The sequence below is a fragment of the Euprymna scolopes genome, chromosome 31 (genome assembly GCF_053919585.1).
Source record: "Euprymna scolopes isolate OS-2025 chromosome 31, ASM5391958v1, whole genome shotgun sequence".
Lineage (NCBI taxonomy): Eukaryota > Metazoa > Mollusca > Cephalopoda > Sepiida > Sepiolidae > Euprymna > Euprymna scolopes.
This window is the reverse complement of record NC_136512.1, coordinates 2596933-2621803: the sequence shown is the minus strand read 5'-3', so window position 1 is coordinate 2621803 and position 24871 is coordinate 2596933. Positions and strand designations below refer to the sequence as shown.

Below are 24871 nucleotides of genomic sequence, written 5' to 3'. Positions count from 1 at the left end.
GTGCTGTATGTGCTCAGAGCCTGGAAACGGATGGGCACCACCAGGCTATTCTTGCCCAAGAGACGCTGCATGAAATGATGCAGCGCCCCTCGACTTGGTGGGTTAAGGGACTTATCCATCGAAAATTAACTGAATTTTTTTTTTTCTGTTTATCAAAATTGGTATTTCACTGATTACACCTCTTCTTCAAATTATTTGAGTTTTTACTACTTAGCAGTAGCATATCATCCACATTGTTTTTGCAGTGCTGTCTCTGCCCCCCCACACACACACATTACCGCATCCCCCCCACACACACACACACACCCAGAAGGGTTTTCATTTTGATTTCGGTTTTTTATGCCATTGCCTACCTGACCAATTATTATATATTTCATTGATTTACATTAGAGTACTTTGATGGGAAGTAGGTCACCCCAGGAAGAAATGAGCCACCAATGTTATTTTTTTGTTTCAACTTTATTGCCAGTATAACTCTACAGGCTTTGATGATAACTGATATTGTGTGATATACTTTATCAAAAATGCTTCAGTGTGTCCCGCAAAAACTGTTGGACATTCACCAATAACACTTAGTGGACAAGTCAGACATAGACTGAAGTTGATTTGTACCATGGTAATTTCTACATTAATTTATATTCTCCACTTTTAAAAGTGATATTTCTTTTTGTAATAAATAATGTCTGTTAATTGACTTTTTGAGTGGACTATTCCACCTTTTTTTTTTTTTTTTTTTTTTACATAGGCATCACCACTTATCAAGGCCAAGCGGCCACTCGAGGATAAGGGTTATTGGACAATATAGTAATTGTTAGTAATGGAAATTCAGTAAATTTGTTAACAAGTGGAACGGCTCATCAAGAACTTATTTATGTTAGACTTGAAGACAACCATATTGTAGTCAGCTGGAAAGCAGGAAAACGGAAGACATTTCCACAGGCATACAGTTCTAAGAAAGAAGCTTTGCTCATGGAATCTACGTTTAGGTTTAGGCACAGATAAAGAGTGGGGGGAATTATTGATAGTGTTTACAGCTAGACGAGTGTTTCTTGTGAAAGTTTGGCGAGGGGGGGGGAGCATAGACTGAAGCTCAGTCGAACACTTTCCATGAAATAACGATACAGCAGAGACAAACTTGCAACATCTCTTCTGTGAAATAAACGTTGCAGAGAAGAGAAAAGGACATCTCCTGCAAGGCTACAAAGTCTATTTTGAACTCTATCAAGGCAGGACAAGTCTTTTTTAGCAGCTCCTGCCCAGATGTGGCAACAGTATTCCATCCTTGGACATACCTGGCTCTTATATAGATAGAGAATAGCATCAGCAGTGAGATATTTACTGGATTGATAGAAGAATCCCACCATTTTTCCAGCGGCCTTGGCAACAGATTTGATGTACATGTTCCATTTAAGATCAGAAGTAAAAGTCAAGCCCAGAAGCTTGTCAAAACTTGAGGCCTCCTCAAGATGAGAGCCATTCATTTCAGTTGATGCCAGTTGGGGATCAGAACGTTGATGATGTAAAGAGAGAAGCTTGGTTTTAGATGCATTAAAAGTAACCAGCCACTTCTTTTCCCTTACAAATTATTTGTAAATTTGCGGTTTTTTTTTTTTCACTGAGTAAACATTTTTTAAATTATTTTTTAACGTATTTTTACTGCCTATCAGTAACACAACATTCATGTTTTTTTTTGTTATTTTTGTTTTGTGTCGTTTTTTATTTGTTTTTTTCTTTGTGTGTGTGTGCGTGCGCGTGTGCCTTACTGTTTGCACACACCTAGTCCAGCAAATAGTAAGCAAGTTGCTTTCAATATCCTGAACGAGATTTAAATTGTTTAATCTTCCTTGTTTTATTCATCGTATTATTCTTACATCATTCCTCTCCATGCAACACATATCCTCAATCTTCAGTGACCAGGTTTCACTTCCATACAGCATCACATTGTATACCCATAATTGATAGACTCTTCCCCTGGTCTACAGTTGGGCAACTTCTTCCATTCACTCCTACTTCTTGCAATCGCTCTAGCACCTGTGCTCCAATGATATCACCAAGGTAACAAAACTTCACAATCACCTCAATAGCTTTTCCGAGTTTTTGAAATGAGGATTAATTATCCGTATTATTTAGATTCTTAAAGACTAATGATCTCATCTGGAGTTTTGATTTTTCACAATGTTTCGATGTAACCTCTGACCTTCGAATGTATTTTGTCAAACTTGTGAATCTTTCTGTGTAGCTTTATTTAATTGATGGGGGTAGTATTGTCTCATTCCGTCGGCCATGACTAGGTAGAAGCGCTAAGTAATTCGCAATTGTATTTTTGAACCTTCAACCTCCAGAAGAGTGTAGCATTATAACTGAATTTTACCAATTTTTTTTTTTTTTTGTCTTTTACTTAGGAGTTTTGATTTTTCACAATGTTTCGGTTGATGTAACCTCCGACCTTCGAATGTATTTTGTCAAACTTGTGAATCTTTCTGTGTAGCTTGGGAATCTAAATGAAATTTCAAGTGAAACTCTTTATTTAATTGATGGGGGTAGTATTGTCTCATTCCGTCGGCCATGACTAGGTAGAAGCGCTAAGTAATTCGCAATTGTATTTTTGAACCTTCAACCTCCAGAAGAGTGTAGCATTATAACTGAATTTTACCAATTTTTTTTTTTTTTTGTCTTTTACTTAGGAGTTTTGATTTTTCACAATGTTTCGATGTAACCTCTGACCTTTGAATGTATTTTGTCAAACTTGTGAATCTTTCTGTGTAGCTTGGGAATCTAAATGAAATTTCAAGTGAAACTCTTTATTTAATTGATGGGGGTAGTATTGTCTCATTCCGTCGGCCATGACTAGGTAGAAGCGCTAAGTAATTCGCAATTGTATTTTTGAACCTTCAACCTCCAGAAGAGTGTAGCATTATAACTGAATTTTACCAATTTTTTTTTTTTTTTGTCTTTTACTTAGGAGTTTTGATTTTTCACAATGTTTCGGTTGATGTAACCTCCGACCTTCGAATGTATTTTGTCAAACTTGTGAATCTTTCTGTGTAGCTTGGGAATCTAAATGAAATTTCAAGTGAAACTCTTTATTTAATTGATGGGGGTAGTATTGTCTCATTCCGTCGGCCATGACTAGGTAGAAGCGCTAAGTAATTCGCAATTGTATTTTTGAACCTTCAACCTCCAGAAGAGTGTAGCATTATAACTGAATTTTACCAATTTTTTTTTTTTTTTGTCTTTTACTTAGGAGTTTTGATTTTTCACAATGTTTCGATGTAACCTCTGACCTTTGAATGTATTTTGTCAAACTTGTGAATCTTTCTGTGTAGCTTGGGAATCTAAATGAAATTTCAAGTGAAACTCTTTATTTAATTGATGGGGGTAGTATTGTCTCATTCCGTCGGCCATGACTAGGTAGAAGCGCTAAGTAATTCGCAATTGTATTTTTGAACCTTCAACCTCCAGAAGAGTGTAGCATTATAACTGAATTTTACCAATTTTTTTTTTTTTTTGTCTTTTACTTAGGAGTTTTGATTTTTCACAATGTTTCGGTTGATGTAACCTCCGACCTTCGAATGTATTTTGTCAAACTTGTGAATCTTTCTGTGTAGCTTGGGAATCTAAATGAAATTTCAAGTGAAACTCTTTATTTAATTGATGGGGGTAGTATTGTCTCATTCCGTCGGCCATGACTAGGTAGAAGCGCTAAGTAATTCGCAATTGTATTTTTGAACCTTCAACCTCCAGAAGAGTGTAGCATTATAACTGAATTTTACCAATTTTTTTTTTTTTTTGTCTTTTACTTAGGAGTTTTGATTTTTCACAATGTTTCGATGTAACCTCTGACCTTTGAATGTATTTTGTCAAACTTGTGAATCTTTCTGTGTAGCTTGGGAATCTAAATGAAATTTCAAGTGAAACTCTTTATTTAATTGATGGGGGTAGTATTGTCTCATTCCGTCGGCCATGACTAGGTAGAAGCGCTAAGTAATTCGCAATTGTATTTTTGAACCTTCAACCTCCAGAAGAGTGTAGCATTATAACTGAATTTTACCAATTTTTTTTTTTTTTTTTTTTGTCTTTTACTTAGGAGTCACCACTTATCAAGGCCCAAAAGCCACTCAGGGATAATGGTCAATGAATGTAAGGTGGTAGTGTAGTAATCGTTAAGGTTGTAAATTGAGTAGAATTTAATTATTTATGGGGACGGCTACCATGCTGTGTTCAACCAGGAAGCAGGCCAGCAGAACAGTGTTCCATAGGCAGGTGGTTCTAAGAAAGAAGCTTTGTTCATGGAATCTATGTTTAGATTAAGGCACAGATGGAGGAAATTGTATATAGTGGTTGTAGCTAGTCGAGTGTTTTTTTTTTTTTTTTTTTTTTTTTTTGTGAAAGTTTGGCAAGAGGGAACCATAGTGGAGTTCAGTCAAGCACTTGCCATAAAAATAACATTAGAGCAGAGACAGGCTTGCAACGTCTTTTCTGTGGGAAAGAGGTCGCAGGGAAGAGATAGAGTGTCAGGTTGTTTTTAATATCCTGAATTAAATTTAAATTGTTATGTAGTATAATCTTCCTTGTTTTATTACAACTATAAATTTTAATATAACTTTCAATGGAGGTATAAAAAGTTGTTTTGTTTTTTTTATGTGCGTGTTTTTAGCTTTTAAAAAAATTTTAGATAATAATTCAAGGTGATGATTGTAACCTTTCGTAAATGTCAAAACCATTTCAACTATTTTTAATTTGCATTTTGACATGCTACTCTTGAAACAAGCTGCTTCCAAAGGTCTACATTAATCTGATTATCTCGTTTGTCTACTCAATTGATAAAAATTCACAAACAAGTCGAGGCCCTTCCTTGTATGTATTAACCTTTTTTCAAAAAATGTTTGTTAAAAAAAAGTTTGTTTTTCTGTATGTACATGCTTTGCCGTGTTCATTTTATCAAATTGTAGTTTACGTTTTGCAAATTGTTTGAATGTTTTGCGATTATTATTAAACAAATATTTTAACTAGTTCAGGGTGATTCCAAGACCGTCACCGTCAAACTGTTAACAAAATTCACAACCCTTCAGATCAGGCGACAGATTGAATTTTTTTTTTTTCTTTTTTAAAGATTACACAAACAGGGGACATAACTCAAATTGCTTACTTTTTAATATTTTAGATTATTTTCAGTGTTTTTTTTACTTATTCATTATTTAATTAATTATTTATTTGCACATTACTTTTTGCACATACAAAATGGCCATCAGTAATGTCATAAGGAATTACATTGCTTAATATCTGGAAAAATACTTGTGTCAAATATAAATTCGATAGTTGTTTTCAGCATACCCGAAAACCTCTAAAAGTCGTCATTTTAAAGGTGACCGTAAAGTAAGAATTCCCCCCCCCCTTCCCATATTTTTTTATATAAATTTATGGAAACAAAACTGGATTCAAATTTGAATTACAGAGTGACCTCCCCCCCCCCCAAAAAAAAGAAGCTAAATGGAGGCCATCTAGAACATATGCTGTAGAACGGAGAAAAAAAAGGCGAAAGACCCTAGTGTTTTCATGTGGTATTTTGAATAGCATAAACTAGTTATGACCAAAGTTTCATTTCATTCGGAGAAAACACTAAGAAACGGGGCCTAATGATAGTTGGGGCCCGTTTTTTTTTTTTGTTTGGGGGGGGGGTCACCCTGTAATCTGTATATTATTACCTTTTAACATACGTATATGTATCATGGTTTCCAGATTACAAATTATTCGATCAGGAGATCCTATTTATTAAAAAGGAGCATAAAAGGTGATAATATACTACGAACGTTAAATCAGTATATAGAAATGCTAATTTAATGTTCGTAGTGTGCTATCACCTTTTATGCTCCGTTTTAATAAATAGGATCTCCTGATCACCGAAGACGCAATATAAAAAATAAAAAAAAATTTTAATTTAAATAAAGATGAAAATGATGTTGCTTTTGGGCTGTACGTGAAACTAAAATATACTTTCTTAGTCTTCTGGCTAGGATTCAAGGGTAGTATCTGTTCTGTCTAAAAATGGTATAATGATATCGTGGGGGGTTTCTGTTCGTGCCGGGCATCCATACAATGGAAATATGGCACAGAGATAAACCATAATAACCAGATATATTCTGACACTACATTAATCAGATTACTTAGATAAATACTTTTACAGTTTTAACAAAAGGGCTACAATGATATCGTAGCGTTTCCATTCATGCTGAACATCCACAATGCCTAGCTGCAATATATTACATATGAAAGATGCGCTGTGGAATTTCCACAGGTCCGCTAATATTATATATTATTTTTATTTATTGGGGCGGGGGGATGAGGCTTCATAATTTGCGTATTCATTTTTTTGCAGATTGTTATCCCCATCTTCATAGTTGTTATTAAAAAATAATATATAATACCTTTCAGTACGAACCCGACAATGGAAGACTAAGAACACAAAATTGGATTTATAAAATAGGAGGCATTACTTTTGGAACAACATTCATACATCTTTATCTATATATATAAAAGCGAAAATGTATGTATGTACGCTTTTCCTCGATGTCCACAAAAGGCTTCTTTCAGAGAAGCGCTCGCTCGCTTCACAACTTAAAACTTTTTATATCATCTATAAATTGTAATATCTCACACTTAACCACGGAGCTTGCCTGTCTATTTAATTTTATTGACTTTCAAACGTTAATTATTCGACATTTCCCGCATTGGCACACGTTACATTCGGTTTTCGGTATAAACAAAAAGCGAAACTCGACTCTAATCACTGGCCGCGTGCCCTCCGGGGCCCAGGCGACAAGATCAAAGACAGATACTGCAAGCAAAGACCAGATGTGGGGGCAACCCCACATACCTGACCTTTAACCAGCTCCCATTTCCCACCTCTCGGGAGCTGGTCCCCTTTTTCCCTTCCCCCTCCCTTCACTTCTCACATTAAAAATTGGCCTTGTGCCTAATTTGCTCGGTGGGGGAGCAAATAAATACCCACTGGCCGAAAGCCAGTGGTCTCTAGAGAGCTAAGTAACATTTGGTCAATGTCGACTTCGTCATATCAGACGGTAGCTTTCATTTCGAGATGAGACGCTCCCCCTAATAAACAGGGAGCGGGTTTTTAGAAACAAACAAACCGATTTATTGACATCATTAAAAACTGTCCCGCACAAAATGATAACTGCTGAATACCTATCGCCGTCACGTCAATCAAAAACGCACACCTGTTTTTTTTTGTTTTTTTTTTCCACACTTTACTATTTTCCAACTGCGCGTCAAGGCTTTGTTTTTTTTTTCACGGGCACCTGTTTTTTTTTTTGTTTTTTTTTTCACATTTCAGGTTTTTTTCACACACACCTACAAACACCCGGGCAACGCCGGGTACCCCTCGCTAGTATATATATATATATATATATATATATATATATATATAAGGCAAAATGTGTGTTAGTGTGTGTGTGTGTGTGTGCATAACCTCCAACCTTCTTCGAGTGTATCTTGTTGAACTCTGGAATTTGACGGAATTTCGAACGGAACCCTTTCTTTACTTCACGGGGGTAACATGCTCATTCCATCAGCCATGACTTGATAGAAGTCTTTAAAAATTTGCAATTGTATTTTTCGGTCACCCACACTGAGAATTGAACCTTCAATCTTCAGGAGAATATCATTTTGACAATTTTTTAAATACTCTAACCATTGTGAAACAGGTCCTTGCGGTCCAGATTTCAGAGTTCGACAAGATATGCCTAAAGAAGCTAACCTTCGACCTTCTTCAGGTGTATATTGTCGAACTCAGGAATGTTTCTGTCGAATTCAGAAATTTGGACAGAATTTTTACCGAAATCCTGATGGAAACCGTAGTTTGATGAATCCAAATAATCTGAATAACCAATCCTCATCTCAAAAATGCTGATTTGTTGAACGTCTTTTATTTTACAGTTCTGAATTTTTTAGATGCGGAATGAATGTTTGAATTGTTTTAATCAGACTATTATTCTCATCTTGAGTGTTATCTTCACAACGTTTTGGTCGATGTAGCCTTCGACCTTCGTCAGGTGTTAAAGTCGCCATATTTTGGCAGGAAAAAAGAGGGTAGCTCTGCATTTTAAGGTTTCGAATTTCGGATTTTCTAGTTGGAAGTAAGTTTCTTTTATTTTGTCTGAATCGGATGATTGTTGTTGGTATTTGTTTTCCATTTGTTATCTTTCTAGATAGAATTCTTTCCAAAAAGACATTAAGTAATTACGGGAGGAACCGCATGAAGCTTGCCAACACCCTAAATGAAAGTGATTCGACGATGAGCATAATTCATTTATTTTGATTATTGTTGGCTTTAAGGACATTGAGTACTTACGAGAGAGACCACATGAAGATTGCCAACATCCTAAGTGAAAGTGTTTCTGTAGAATGAACTAGATTCGAACTTGGCACACCCAGGTTGTCGGTCCATGTCGTTAACCACTTAGCCACCATCAACTCTCTGATGTTGCTAGTGCTCCAGCTATGGAGATTGCAGGCTGTCCTTCCAACCATCTCTAATGCTCAGGTTAGGGGCACCCTATCTTTCCTTGGGAGATCACGTCCATGTGGAATGAGACTTGTTTTGAATAATTATTCCAGTTTAAACTTGGTTTGTGCTAATGACTAAATACAAAAACGTAATATGAACATTAAATCGAACACTAAATGATGATATCTCTGCATTAATGACTGACATGCATTTTTATAGGAGCCGTTCTTTTAATACTTTTTTATTTCTTGTTGCATTTTCATGTGAAAGTTTGTTGCTCTGTGTCGATGACATTACCCCTAGGTGAGTTTAACCAGCTTCCTCCAAAGAAGGAAGTGTCAAGGGAATCTTAAATTCACAAGTGGTCCCCAGTTGCATTAGGAGAGATAACCACGTTAGGTTTTTGTAGGAAGGTGTCAGTGTCCTCCTACATACAGCGTCTGGTATTTCTAAATGTCACCTATTTTAGTACTCACCAGGCTCAACATTGCTTAACTTTGGTGATCAAATGAGAACCGGTGTATAAATGTGATTATATAATGCACTATGTCAGTGCCATTCACCCGAGGTGAGTTGAACCAGTTTCCTCCAAAGAAGAAAGTTTCAATGTAAGGTGGTAGTGTAGTAATCATTAATGTTGTAAATTGGGAAGAATTTGATTATTTATCGAGACGGCGCAACAAGAACTTGTTTACATTGGATTTGAAGGCTACTAAGTTGTATTCAACCAGGAAACAGACCAGCGGAACAGTGTTCCACAGACGGACAGTTCTGGAAAAGGTTTGTTTATGGAATATGCATTTAGATTTGGGCACAGATAGAGAGTGGGAGATATCACTATTACAGAAGATATTCTTCAAATGGCACATCTGTAGCCATAGTCGAAACACTTTAATGCTACTGAACGATTTCTGCTATGAAAGTAAAAATGATTGAGAATGAGAAGCAGAATTTAAAAATGAAATTTTATGAAAAAAAAAAAAAGTGAACTGATTTGTTTTTGTATCAGTAAATGTAATATTTAAGAATTATTATCTCAATTCATATCTATATATAAAAGCTAAAATGTTTGTGTGTGTGCATTTTCATGTATGTCCAAGGAAGGCTTTTTTCTGAAAATCGATCGGTCGCCTCAGAACTTCTTAAAACTTTTTATATTGTGCCTAAATGATAATATCTACGAGTTAACAACCGGGGTGTCCTGTCTATTTAATTTGCTCAACTTTCAAAAGATAAATATTCAACAATTTTCGATCGCCGCATGTGCATTAAGCTTTTTCGTATAAAAAAAAAAGAAGCGAACAGACTCGCGGTAAATAAAACACTGTCCCGCACTCAAAGTTGACGTCATTAACTCGTCAAAAACGGGCACCTGCCGTTAAACGTTGCACTTTTTTTTCACACTTTATTATTTTCCAACTGCACATCAAGGCTTTGTTTTTTTTTGTTTGTTTTTTTTTTAAAACAAACACCCGGGACACCCGGCCAACGATTTTTCTTTTTATTTACCCAAAAACACACACACCTCCAAACACCCGGGCAACACCAGGTACCCCCTGCTAGTATATATTAAATCACTTCAGACTATTGTCTTTATCAACATCATTTATCTTCATATATTGTAAAATGGAAATACAAGATATGAATTTAACGACTTGACCTATTCGGTGTTGTCTGGGATCAATAATTGTAAGATTCGTAGCCTAGTGGGGGATGCCCATTTCTCTTCCCTGCAACCTCTTTCTCACAGAAGAGACGTCGCGAGCCTGTCTCTGTTTTAACGTTATTTTCATGGCAAGTGCTTATCTGAGCTCCAATCTATGGTCCCCCTCACCAAACTTTTACGAGAAATACTCGTTTAGCTGAAAACACTATCAATAATTTCCCTCACTCTTTATCTGTGCCTAAACCTAAATGTAGATTCCATGAACAAAGCTTCTTTCTTAGAAGTGCATGCCAGTGGAACGCTCTTCCGTTTTCCTACTTTCCAACTGACTACAATATGGTCGTCTTCAAGTCGAATGTGGACAAGTTTTTGATGAGCCGTTCCCTTTAAGTAATCCAATTTTACGAAATTTACACTTCTACTGATTACTATGATGTTGTCCTTTTGACCACTGTATACTCTTTAACCCTTATCCTCGAGTGGCCTCTGGGCTTGGGTAAATGGTGATTCCTTTGTAAAAAAAAAAAATTACAGTATTATTAATTGGTATATGGTTAAATATAACAATTTTGCAATCATATTTTAATGTCTTTTGTTATTGTTCTTAAACTTATTTTTAAATTTCTGTTTATTATTTAGTATTATTAATTGGTATAAGATTGAATATAACAATTTGGCATATGTGTTTTAATATCTTTTATTTTGTTGTTCTTAATCAAACTTATTTTAAAAAATTTTTTTTCTTTTTTTATACTTTTCCAGGAATATCTCCAAGACTGTCGCTGTTTTATTGTCCCTCAAAAAGCCAGTTCCATTTATAACACTAGTAGGATTTAGATGAAAACAATATGTTCAAAATTTTATGTCAAAATTACAAAATATGGTTACTTATTTCTCCTTGGTTTTGTATCTTCAGTGAGTATTCATTTTTTTTTTCTTACATTTTATATCTTTCCATATTGATTTTTTTTTAATGAATAAATAAGAAAATATTTCTTTTATATGTTTTCATATTGATATTTTTATGAATAAATACGAAAATATTTCTTTTATATGTTTTCATATTGATATTTTTATGAATAAATACGAAAATATTCCTTTTATATTTTTTCATATTGATTTCTTTTTACTTAATAAATACAAAAATATTTATTTTATATTTTTCCATATTGAATTTTTTTAATGAATAAATATGAAAGCATTTTTTATATTTTTTCATATTGAATTTCTTTTTAATAAATAGATATAAAAATATTTATTTTATATTTTTCCATATTTTTTTTTTTTTTTTTTTTTTTTTTTTTAATTAATGGATATGAAAATATTTATTTTATATTTTTCCATACTGATTTTTTTTAATGAATAAATAGACTTCGTAGTCTCATAGGGGATGTCCTTTTCTCTTCCCTGCAACCTCTTTCTCATAGAAGAGATGTTGCAAGTTTGTCTTTGCTTTATCGTTATTTTCATGACAAGTGCTCGACTGAGCTCCAATCTATGCCCCCCCCCTCGCCAGACTTTCACAAGAAACACCCGTCTAGCAGAAAACACTATCAATAATTCCCCCCACTCTTTATCTGTGCCTAAACCTAAACGTAGATTCCATGAACAAAGCTTCTTTCTTAGAACTGCACATCTGTGGAATTGTCTTCTGTTTTCCTGCTTTCCAGCTGACTACAATATTGTTGTCTTCAAGTCTAACGTAAACAAGTTTTTGATGAACCGTTCCATATAAGTTAACAAATTTACCGAATCTCCATTACTAACGGTTACTATATTGTCCAATTTCTACTGTACACTCTTTAACCCTTATCCTCGAGTGGCCTCTTGGCCTTGATAAGTGGTGATGCCTATATAAAAAAAAACTGAGTGTTAGGTGAAATCGATTTCCATCTATGAAAACTAGTAAAATAACTTTCACTCTTCAGTTATCTCCCTTGATCAAAACAGCAATTTGGAAAGCAGTTATGTGCCCCTGCATTTTAAAACTATTGATAATAGGGAACATTTTTATGGAGGTTTGTTCATCATCAGATTAAAAGAGGTTATCACATATCAAAGCCTAGAGGCCACTCGAGGATAAGGGTTAATGTGTGTATTGTAGTCATTGGGACAGTAGTGTAGTAATCGTTTGTGGTGGAAATTTGGTATAATTTGATTATTTACGAGGAGAGTTCAATAAGATCTTGTTTATGTTGGACTTTAAGACAGCAATGTTGTAATCAGCTGGAAAGCAGACCAGGGGAACAGAGTTCGACAGATGAGCAGTTTTAAGAAAGAAGCTTTGTTGATGGAATCCATGTTTATGTTCAGGCACATATAGAGTGGGGGAATTATTGATAGTGTTTTTGGCTAGACAAGTGTTTTTTGTGAAAGATTGGCGGAGGAGGGGGGCATAGATTGGAGCTCAATTGAACACTTGTCATGAAAATAACGATCGAACAGAGACAGGCTCGTAACGTTTGTTTTGTGGAAAAGAGTTTGTTAATAAGAAAAAAAACTTATGAGAAGTTGTTTCCCTGAAAATATTAATTTTACAGTTAAAGCTAAAATTTTCAAGCAGTTTTTAGGAGTGGGGAGAGTAGGGATATTGCATAACTTTTGCTTCATCAAAGAATGACATCCTGTTCCTTTCCCTCCCCATGTTTAGTTGAAATTGATTGGAATTGTTTATGAATAAAAATTCATGAACGGAGTAGGAGGTTAAATAATTTTTTTAAAATCAAAGAATGGCTTCCTGTTTCTTTTCCTACACACATGCATTTGGTGTAGGTTTTCTTAATTTTTACTTTCTTGGTTGAAACTGATTGGAATTGTTTCTTTAAAAAGTTGTTTTTCTGCACTGCCCTCTCTCCACACACATGACTTCCACATTCCCATCCCTAGGTTGGGAAATTGATTTTGGGTTCATTTTTTTGTTTTTTTGTTTGTTTTTTTTTTTTACCACTAGCTGCTCTTATCCATTGTTTATCTGGTTGAACTGCTTGTCCGGACCAATGTGACTCTATCTCTCCAGATTTCCCTGCCCTCCATCAGCTGCCTCAGATCTTCAGGATCACAGTTGGCGTCATGTGCAATTTGCTGGATGTAGAGGAGTTAGATTATTTTTGTTATTTAAACAATGACTTCCTGTTCCTTTCGCTCTACAAATTGGAATTGTTTTGGAAAAAGTTGTCTTGGATTGAAAGCTATGTTTTAATTCATACGCTGGGTAGCTATTCCGTACAAGTCCTGGAGATTAATTTTCAGTGGGTAGCTGTTCTGTACAGGTCTTGGACTTTATAATTTTGCAGACAAAGAGTAAAAGATCTTTCTCGTGTTGACACAAAAAATTATGTTCCAGAATGCTAAAAGATTCAATATTTTTATGGAGCTATTCTGATTTCTGATTGGTTGCTTGCAAAATGTGGCTCGATTTGATTTGTCAGTTCTTATCGCCAGATAGAACTTTCTAATTTTTGCTGGTGACTCATACATTGCGATCCTAAGCAACATCGTACAAGGTGACTAACCAATCACGATTCCACTGTCGATTGCTGACAACCTATGGACCCAAGATTTCAGCCAAACCTGCTTTGATATTTGTCCATCAACACATTTGTGAATCGATGATCGTCTTTGTAATCATGCTACAATAAAACAGCCGACGGAACAAAGGAAAGAAATAAAAATCCGACTTTGCCGTCCCCCCCTTTTAAGTGCAAATGAAATGCATTTATCCGTGGTTCCTCCGAAACAATGCATTTCGTTATTTTTCTAAAGTCCTTTAGCACACACACATGTGCCTTTTAAAAGTATCTGCTTCCACCAGCCCTCGACATTCACATGTCCATCTTGCCCGGCTCTTTGCTTCTCTTGTCGACCATGTCGAGTATTTTTATCTCCTTTTCTTGCAACACAAGCTCACGTACACTTGCTAATTTACATACGTGTTTTAATGGCTGCTGTTGCTAATATTTACGCTAGCCAGCTATCCTTGGGCTGCTGCTGCTGATTTTCTCGTACATACCCATACGCAATCTGTTACAGAAGGTGTGGCATAATGATCACCTTCATGATTATGCTACAATAGAACAATGCACAATGGGTACTTGATGTAAATAAATTAAACTGTGTGTGTGTGTGTGTGTGTGTGTGTGTGTGTGTGTGTGTGTGTGATACCATCACATAGTGTAGAAAGAGAAATGCCAAGCGTTGTCCTTAGCTGCCTGATCATGTCCGCCCCCAGTGATTTTCTTCTAGGCCCAATCTATTTTCATCTGGCTTCCACTCTAATCTCTTTGATGCCAACTGTCCAAACCTGGACACTGTCATCAACTCTGACTTCTAAAACTGCCTGTAAACGCATTGTTTTTTAGTCTTTTTGTTCCACCTATTGCCACACTATGATTAACAATCCTATTTCAGCTTTCTTTTGTGTACCTTGGTGAACAATTTCCTCTGTATTGTTCTGCGCATAAACTTATTTCTTCCTTTTTTTTTTTTTTTTACTTTTTTCCTCTCTTTTTTGTTATTTTTTCTCCTTTTTTTACTTACTAGTACATGGGGGGAGGGGCGTTGATATTATTGCACGCTTCTGCTGAGAGGTTGAAAGGGTTACATCACAAATTAATTCTTCCTCTGAGCAAGGAACTGCGTTCCTAAACCATCAAAAACATCGCTGCAACAGGACTGACAGCATAAATTTTAGATTGACGAGTTGACCGAGAACAGAAGTTTAAGCCTTTAAAAATATTGGTGCTTATGCACTTATGTTACCATGCTATTTTTTTTTTTAAAAATCATATTTTAAAGTAAAATTCAAGTTTTATTAGGTTGGTGTAAAGATAATGTCGTTTTTGACGTATATACATCTGATAAAAAAAAACGACATTATTTTTGCACCAACCTAATACGATATTTTTTATATATTTTTTTTAATTTTAAATTGTTAGGTGAAAGTACAAAATGGTTACAAAACGCCCTCTCCATGTTAAGAATGGCTTTCTAAATAACGTTATTAATTCAGCACAGTAACAGAAGTGCATAACTACTAAAACATCCAATATTTGCTGATCGATCACTGACAGCAGCTTGAGCCACACCTCTTTGTTGACATAGTGATCTCTCGACGCCCCCATGAAGCATAAGCAAATAAGCATCACAGAAAAAAAAGGTGCAATAAGAATCGCAAAGTTAATTTGCTTTAAAAAGAATGAACTGTTTACTTTGAATTTATACGAATGACTGGAAATTTTATTGCTTGTCAGGTTAGTCAGGACGATTTACGTCGAGTGGGTACAATTGTTATGAGTTCATCAGAGCACATTGCATTACAGTACTTGTCAAACAGCGTTATTTCCATGGCAGGTGCTCGTCTGAACTCCAATCTCTGCCCCCCCCCTCATCAATCTTTCACGAAAAACACCCGTCTAGCTGAATCCACTGTGAAAAATTTCCCCCACTCTTTATCTGTGCCTAAATCAAAACGTGGGTTCCATGAACAAAGCTTCTTTCTTAGAACTGCACACCAGTGGAACTTTGTTCCGTCTGCCTGCTTCCCACCTGACTACAACTCGGATGTCTTCAAATCCAACGTTAACAAATTCCTAATAAACCGCCCCCTTAAGTAAACACTTCATCAAATCTCCACACTAACGTAATGTACTTGCAATAACCCTTATCCCTGAGTGGCTTCCAAGCGTTGATAAGTGATGACCACCATGTAAAAAAAAAAAAAAACAAGCAAAAAAAAAACAAAAAACAAAGGATGCAACATTGCTGTGATGGGACCGAGGTTGGAGCTTGGTTGATAGTGCAGAACCCATTAGCTTTGAGACTTTAAAAAAAAAATTTTTTAACCCTGTGTAAGAGTGAGAGACTAGTGATAGATTTACCAGACAAGATGTGGCAGTAATATTCCATGTGTGGACAAATTGTGGCGTTATAAAGATGTATGATGCTCTCGCGTGAGAATAATTATTTAGCATGATAAAAGAAGACCCCCCAAATGTGAAATCTTTTGGCTTCTTATAGAGATGACCTTGGTGGTAATTCATTAATAATAATTTCTTGAAGACATTGTTTCATTTGACTTACAATACTGAAAGTCATCTGAAATAAATAAAACTCAATCCCAGAATTAAGCTATATTACAGTGAGAATCCCTAACGTCGAAAACTTCTGTTTTTACTTTATATTATTATTCTAATGGACCATTTTTCATAACTTTTTTTTACATTATACTGATTTAGGCATGACAAATAAGTACGTAATCATCAGTGTTTTTCCTTTAAATGCTTTTTTTACAATCTGCCAGTACCTACAGGTTATTGCCCAAAACCAGCACTAATTGCCAGTAACTAAAAGTGCTGACAATCACAGACACCAGCTTCCACTAGCTGGCACTGGAAAACAAAAAAGTCAGATTATTTCATTTGGGCTACAGCCGCCAGTGCCTGCTATTTTCAAGGGACGACAGTGACCACCACTAACAACCATACTTTAATTTTCGAGGCGGGGGATGTCATGCTTCCACCGGGCAATGCCGGTTAGCGGGTCCTGCTAGTTAATAATAATTTGTTTAAGACATTGTTTCATTTGACTTACAATACTAAATGTCATCTGAAATAAATAAAACTCAATCCCAGAACTAAGCAATGTTTTAGCATGTATTTTGTATTATTAAATTAACTGATTAATGCACATTTAGTATAATAGAAACTACTAGGCCGATCTGGCTGGAATTTTTGTATGGACGTTTATGATATGGTGCGGGGAAACTACTATTATGGTATCTTACCTCTAGTAAAAGACCTCAAATGTGTATCTTTTGGCATCTTATAGGGATGGCCTTGGTGGTAATTCATTAATAATAATTTGTTAAAGATATTGTTTCGTCTGACTTACAATACTGAAGGTCATCTGAAATTTGATGAGTTATGATCCCCTTTCAGAGTGAAATTTTTTTTGAAGCAATAAGACTGAAGTGTTAACAACTAAAGATATTTCTGCTGATTGACTGTAAATCTTGCCACACTTCAAGACATGAAGAAGTATTACAGATTCGTTAAATTAACATAGAGAGGCACAAGAGAAATACGAGATAGATTTTTTTCGTATAGGCTTTGTCCGGTCATAAAATACACTTAAATATATTTTGATTTGTTCAGATTTTGTACATGTTATTATAGTCGTGATTTCAAAAGGAAAAAAACATTTGGGTGCCATCGGCTAGAATCGAAACCAAAACTTTTTGTAACATTCAAACTATACCAATGTGACACACATATGAACTGATTAAAGATTAAAATAAAAAATATGTACAAAATGTATAAAAAAAATTTTCAATTTGGACACATTTTGAACTATTTTAGCCAGCTTAAAGACCCATAAAAAAAGTATTTGGGTGCCATCAGCTAGAATCGAAACCAAAAGCAAAACTGTAGCAATCAAAGTTGGTGACGTTACCTCTGTACCAACGTAACATGTATATGAACTGATTAAAAATTAAAAATAAGATGAATGTAGAAAATGTTTAACGAGTTTTTTCAAATTTGTATCCATTTTTGACCCCTTAAAAACTATTTTAACCGGCTAAAAACCCATTAAAAAGAAATGGTCCATAAAAAATCCAATCATTTGAGGACCCTGCTTTGTGACTTTTAGTTTCAGATGAGATAGTTTGAAAATATGGAGACAGACAGACAGACAGACAGACATAGTGAGTTTTATAAATTAGATTTGAAACATACTAAAAATGTTTTATGAATATTAAAGACATTTTTAAGAAAAATATAGGGTGCTTGTGTAGATTGGTGATGTCTTAAACCAACACATTTCAGGTGAAAACATTACATGTAATGGCAAAATTATTATGTTGACAAGGTTCTTGTGGAATTTTAAAGTTTGGTTTCAAATTATATATTTTCAAATAAGTTTCCGTTTTATAATACCTTTACTTTATATATCATTTTAAAGAGCGTTTATTGCTCTATCTAATCATTTAAATTAGAATCGTTTGAAAACAATTCTGTCTTTTTTTTCAGAACGTTGAATGCAAGATAAAAGAAAAAAGCAAATTAGCACAATTTTCTTATTTCAATTCAAGCTAGGGCAAAAAGCTGCTGAAATAGCTCATGATATCAAGGAAGCATTTGGCACAGGAACCACTACTGAATGCACAGCACAATGGTGGTTTAAGAAATTTTGTGGAGGTGACAAGAGTCTTGAAGATAATGAGCATAGTAGTCGGCCATTGGATACTGACAACGATCAATTAAGAGCGTTAGTCGAAGCCAATTCACGCACAACTGTTTGAGATCTTGCTTCTGATTTAGACGTAACATTTACGACGATTTCCAACCACTTGAGAGAGATTAGAAAGACACAAAATTTGATAAATGAGTGCCTAACAAATTGAACAACAACCAAAAGAAACGTTGTTATAAAGTGTCTTCTTCCCTTCTTTTACGCAACAAGAACAACCCGTTTCTCAACCGGGTTGTGACTTGTAATGAAAAATGGGGTTTTCATGACAGTCGGCAGTACTCATCTCAGAGTTGCACCAAGTGAAGACCATGCTGACTGTTTGATCTGCAACTGGTCTCATCCATTAGTTTTTTGAAAGCAGACGAAACCATTACCGCAAAGATGTAGTCAACAAATGGATGAAATGCATCAGAAACTTTCACAAAAACACTCAGCATTAGTCAAAAGAAAAGCCCAATTCTTCTCCATGACAATGCCTGACTACATGTTGCTAAACCGACCCTGCAGAAGTTGCACAAATTGGGCTACGAAACTCTGCCTCATCCACCATACTCTCCAGACTTCTCACCTACTGACTACCACCTTTTCAAGCATTTCGACCACTTTCTGCATGAGAAATGCTTCCAAAACTTGAGCGATATTGAAAACACCTTCAGCAATTTCATTGCCATTCAGAAACAAGATTTTTACGCTACTGGTATAGATACACTTGTTTTGCGTTGGCAAACGTGTTTATTCTGATGGTGTTTATTAAATAAATTTTTGTTTGTGCCAAGGTATGTGCATCTAAATTTTTAAAAACGCAAGAACTTTCTTATTAATTTGATAGCATAAATTCCAAAAATTTATAAAAACGAGTTAGTAAAAGATATGCTAGATGCATTTTAATAAAAAAAATTAGTCACAATTACGTTCTCATATGTGCGTTCGTTTCGAAATATTGGTCATTTAATTTGTTCATTTAAGTCAAGGATTATCTCCCTTCTTTGTCATACTAACTTGATTCCACATTAAAAACCTGCGATCAAACTCGATAAATTTTTTAAAACTTTTTTTTTTTTTTTTTTTTGTGGAGCGGGGGACCAAATATCTTCTTTGTATGTTTATTTGATGCAAATAAAAAAAGTGGGAACCTGTTTATGTTGATGATGTTTTAAACCAAAGCTTTTCAAGTGAAAACATTACTGCGTACTTGCATGGCATGGCGAAATTAGTATAAATTTTAAAAATTATGAAAAAAATAATCCAGTAGAAAATTACAAGTAGAATTTATGGAGTTTTATATGTTTGATTGTGGAAACAAGTTAGCATGACAAACAAGGCAAATAAACCTTGACTTAAATTAAGGATCGGCCATTTTGAAATCAATGCATATATGAAAATGTAAATGTGGCTAATTTTTTTAGTATTATTACTATTATTATTATTATTATTATTATTATTAAAATACATCTGGCATATCTTTTACTGGATCATTTTTGGAAATATTTGGAATTTACACTGAATTCGACATAACGTGACTACGTAATAATGTTTTCACCTGAAATGCGTTGCTTTAAAACACCAATTTACACAAGCATCAAATGTTTTTAATATATATTTTCATAAAACATTTTTAGCACCTTTCAAATTTTCCTTTCATAAATCAGTTGAACACAACAAAAAATCTTTGAAAAACATTCGGGCTCCACAGGAAATATTGCATATCTAAGCTTGGTTAGGGTTATGGTTAGGTTTATAGCATTTAATTATTGTTATTGTTTCATTTATCCCCACCCTTTCTCTTTTTTCTTTCTTTTTTTTCTTTTTTTCAATTTCAACAAAAATACAGAAAATCTTTATAATGTGTGTATCAATCATAGAACAAAGATGTCATATTCCAAAACTCCCGTAAATTGATTGAGTAGTTTTTTTTTTAACCAAGATAATCCAAATTTAAGATTTTCAGTGCTTAAAGCGTTTTAATTATTTTGAATGCAAACAAAATCTCTGTAGTCGAATTGAGTTGTTGCTTTTGAATTTTAGCATATTCAATGATTTTTTTTCCATTTATTATTAATTATTAATTTCTTTTCTTGATTTAGATGTATTTTTAATCCTATACAACCTCAATGAATCATCAAACGCCGGTGAACATCTGCATCATATTCGGTCGAAACGAAGTCTGCTGAATGCACTGCAGGCAACAGACTTGAAATGGTCAGAAGGGCAAGAAGAAGCAGAACTCTTTAAAAAACTTTTGAAACATCCAAAGGTTTCGGAAATGTGTGCTGATTTTCAGCAACCAATCCAAGGAGAGGAAGGTACGACTATTTTTATTTGTAACTATTTGGATAATTGAAATAGTAAGAATAAGCCCCCCCCCCCCGGACAAGCAGCAAAATCCCACCCCTTCACTGTAGAGATCCCTAGACGTTGAAAAGCCTTCTACTCGAATAGTTTCTTCCCTTGAACTTGTAGACTTTGGAATTCCCTCCCATGTCCCTGCTTCCCTGACTGTACTGACATGCAGAAGTTCAAGTGTAATGTGAACAGACATCTCGTTGCTCAACTTTCTACATAGATGAGGATTGATTATTTGGATTCTTTGAACTACTGTTCCCATCTTGATTGTAATTTTCACAAATAGATAAAGTACAGTTCAGTTGTAATTAACTTCTGGAGGTTAAAGGTTCAATTCTCAGTGCAAGTGACACTCGAAAAATACAATTGCGAATTACTTAGGACTTCTACGCAATCGTAACTGACAGAATGAGAGCATGCTATCCTTGTGGTTTAAATAAAGGATTCCGTACAAAATTCTGTGCAGATTCTTGGGTTCGACAGAAAGATTCCTGGGTTCAGCGTTTAGCGAGGTCCATTCATCGCGGTCGGTATTCAAATAGCATGTGGCGTTTGCCTTTTAAACGTCAACCAATTTTATGCTGTTTGTGCGAGTCGATTTATATGTAAATTAACTTAACTCTCGCTCGATCTCGCAGGGAGATCTCTTCTCTGCTGCAGGGCTGTCCACCAAGAATGGTTGTGGAAATATCACCACCGTTTGACACTAATGTGTCAGTAGCAGAAGGTGATCGCAGAATTTAGGTACAATAATCTTTTGCGAGTTTCTTGTGCCAGTGAACTGCTCTCGTTTTGTATGGTTGAATTGTTTTGATCGGTGACTGTAAAGAGTTGGAAATGTCTGTCAGGTGCATCCAACACGGTAGTTTCACACTCAATATGGGCTTTCTTTAATCTGTCCACAGACACCGTCTCGGTGCGACTATTTATATTTAGCTTGAAATATTTTTTCTTCTTGCCAAAACTTTGAATGGCCCCAGATAGGGAGGGTTCAAAGGTCCACTGATCGCATCATTTCAAAATGAATACATGAGTCTATTTATTCATATCTCTCGGGGCATGTGCTGAAATCATTTGTGGACGAGGACACAGGAGACGTAGTTTCGAAAAATATGTCTGAAGCTGTGAAATGTATGAGATGTCTATGTTGGATGAATTTTGCTTTTCGTTAAATAAGTTTTGTTATTTGATGAGAAATTTCGTTTATAAAACTAGAAATTTTCTTTGCTTACTTCCATAAAAGTAAGAAATTTTGGCTGTATACTTTCATGAAAACAAGAAATTTCGGTTGTTTTTCCTGGGGGGGGCGGGGGTAGGTTAGCTATATCCCGAACTGTTTTAGGTGATGGTGCCAGCATGCCACAACACAAAATGCGTAGCTGATTATGTGGGGGGACATCGTGAATTTCAAAAAATTCAAACGTCCACTTGTGCAAACCATAATTTTGCATCTTCTGCGAATGGCAGTAGAGATATAAACCTTTTTTTTTTTTTGTGTGTAAAAAAAAACAACAACAAATGAACCAAATGAATAAAAAATTTTATAGACTTGCTGTTTAAGAGAAATTTGCACACAAAAAACTTCTTTCTTTTTTTTTCTTTTTTTTTCTTTTTTTTTTTTTTTTCAAAATATAAAATGTCACAATAATACTAAAAGGAAAAATCGCCTTTTTTTAGTGTGTGTGTGAGTGTATAAAAATAAAAGGAAATTTTCAGACGTTCTTCAAAACTTTCTTTGAATAAAGTAATAAAGTTTCAACAGCCTAGCACAAAGGGGACAAAATTCTTTTGTTCGTCTGTAGTACCACTTTGTAGTATTTTTTTAATTGAAGGAAAAAAATATGTTATCAAAATGAAAACAAAATATTCAATGTAGTTTAAGTTAAGACTTGCAACAAATAATCTGTTCATCCGAAGCAAAAAAAATGTTTTTTTGATATCAATTAACATTCTATTTGTTAACAAGTCCAACATTCAAGAGATCAGTGAAACGGTTCAGTATTTAAAATAACGGAAAACTGTTCGTTATCATATCAAGTGCAAATAAACAGTTTTCGGAGAGGGATATTTTATGTTCATCGTGTCCAAAGAGTAGCTTTGATGTCCACAGTTGTGCAAAATATATAAAAGTAAATGAGAAGTGAAATTACTGTTCTCATCTTGATTTTGAGTTTTATAAACTTTCAGTCGATGTAGCAGCATGAATTCATACAAATTTATTTTCTTTGTCTTTTGCACAGGTCACCTGGAGAATAATTTTAACCAATTCCATCTCGTTCAAGTGCATATGTTTATCAGTCCCGGCCAGACTGTTCCAGCAAAAGAAATTCTGGCTTTACGCCTTCCATCCCTTTCATGTAAGTTTAGCAGACAATTATCCAACCACTCCAAAGTCCGGAACTTCCAAGAAACTATACACATGTTCCAGAACCTTCAGCAGGGGCATAATGCATTCAAAGTTTTCCCACCAAATCACAAAAAGCGTGTCTGCACCCAGAACGATTTAACACCTTTCGGAACTCTTCAGCTTATACGAAACGGAGAATTTCTTGGAAACGTCTACACTAAGTCTCTTAGTAGTAGTATACGTAACGTTTCTTTAGGTTCAATGGTTAATATTCAAAGTATTCCAGAGCAATTGCACTACCAAAGCTCCTTGGCATTTTCTCATGGCTTTTTAGAAAGAGAAGAATTTGCCCGTTCGACGGTGGAGAAATCTCTCCCAAATTTTGCACCTTACTCGATGAATGCCAACCTCAACTGCCCAAAATTGGATCGTTACTCTTTCTTAGTAGAAGATGCAATAAATTCTGGTCGGTATATGTACAAGAGAGCTCATCCTTCTACACAGGAACTAGCAAAGCTTTTTAGATCTCAACCCGTCGCAAAGTCCTCTGCTCTCGAACTCTTGGGCACGCTTTTATTATATTTTTGCAACAAATTGTCCCCAGCTTGTTTCGATGCCAAACCAGGTGCTAAGTGTCTCGACGTAACTACGGAGGGACTAAATACTGCCTTCAAGATGGCCGACAGTTACATACAGTCGATATCCTTAGATCCGATGTTCAAGGATATTTCGATTTTGTCTACATTCCCGGCACTCAAGCAAGCTATGGAGAAGATGACGAACATAGACAAGTCCGCGTTTTTCCACATCTATTCTGGAAAGTATTCATTCCTGCTCTATCTGTTGCGAACTCTTGATGTTAGAGTTGATAACGTCCCACCGGCAGCTTCACGCCTTGTCTTAGAAGTTTACAGTCATAAGAGTGAAAATGCTACCTTCTTTCGTTTGCTTTTCAATGGTAAAGATGTCACCGCTAATGTACTTTCTTGTAGTACGTTTGGTAATCAATTTTCTGGTCTGTGTCCTTTAAGTGTCTTAGAAGATTATATGAACCATGGTATTCTTACAAAGTTCAACAGTAAAACATATGAGCAAGCTTGCAGGTAATAATTTCTACGTTTTTAATATGTAACAATGTCATTTTCATAATAATAAATAATATAATATGAATTTATAATAGAATAAATGTTTAATTTCAACTGTATCTCTCGCGGTTGACGGTAGCCGAATGGTTCGGGTCCTTGCTAATGAAGCCAAACATGACTTGGGTTGACAGGGTTCGAATCTCTCGACTGGTGTTAATCGTGACACCCTGCACTAATGATTACCAAAAGGAAGAAACACTACTGTCTGTAGGTATTTAATAATTATTATAGTAAATAATAATTATATACATATATGTATATATATATATATATATATATATATGTATATATATATATGTATATATATATATGTATATATATATATATATTATTTTTATTTATATCGACAAATATTACATACTCGCTACACTGAACATGCTAATGTTTCAGAGTAAATTGGTTATAAAAAAACAACTGTTCCTCATCAGGTGAGAGAAATAAATGATGCTAATCAACGCATCTTATCCTTAAATGAAGAAGTGAAATATATCTTTTTTTATTTATAAAAAATAAAATATTAAAATGCTGACTTCGAGTTGGAGGGGTGATACTAAGTGACATTTTAGATTTAAAAATAGAAGGCGATATTGATAAAA

General features: G+C 34.9%; 1 protein-coding gene across 2 annotated transcripts in view; it reads left to right on the top strand.

Annotated features, from left to right (window-relative positions):
* Positions 1-24377, top strand: part of LOC145255593 (2-phosphoxylose phosphatase 1-like) — a 72331-nt gene extending 47954 nt beyond the window's left edge. Inside the window, exons 1-4 of one of the 2 annotated variants that reach the window (XM_080114071.1) lie at positions 4731-4857; positions 10953-11105; positions 20525-20743; positions 23024-24377. In XM_080114071.1, the coding sequence (XP_079970197.1) occupies positions 11039-11105; positions 20525-20743; positions 23024-24237 (1500 nt within the window). In that variant the 5' untranslated portion in view covers positions 4731-4857; positions 10953-11038 and the 3' untranslated portion in view covers positions 24238-24377. Of the gene's footprint in view, positions 1-4730; positions 4858-10952; positions 11106-20524; positions 20744-23023 lie in introns of those variants that run through there. The other variant, XM_080114072.1, reaches the window with a different exon arrangement.
* The last annotated feature ends 494 nt before the right edge of the window (positions 24378-24871 follow it).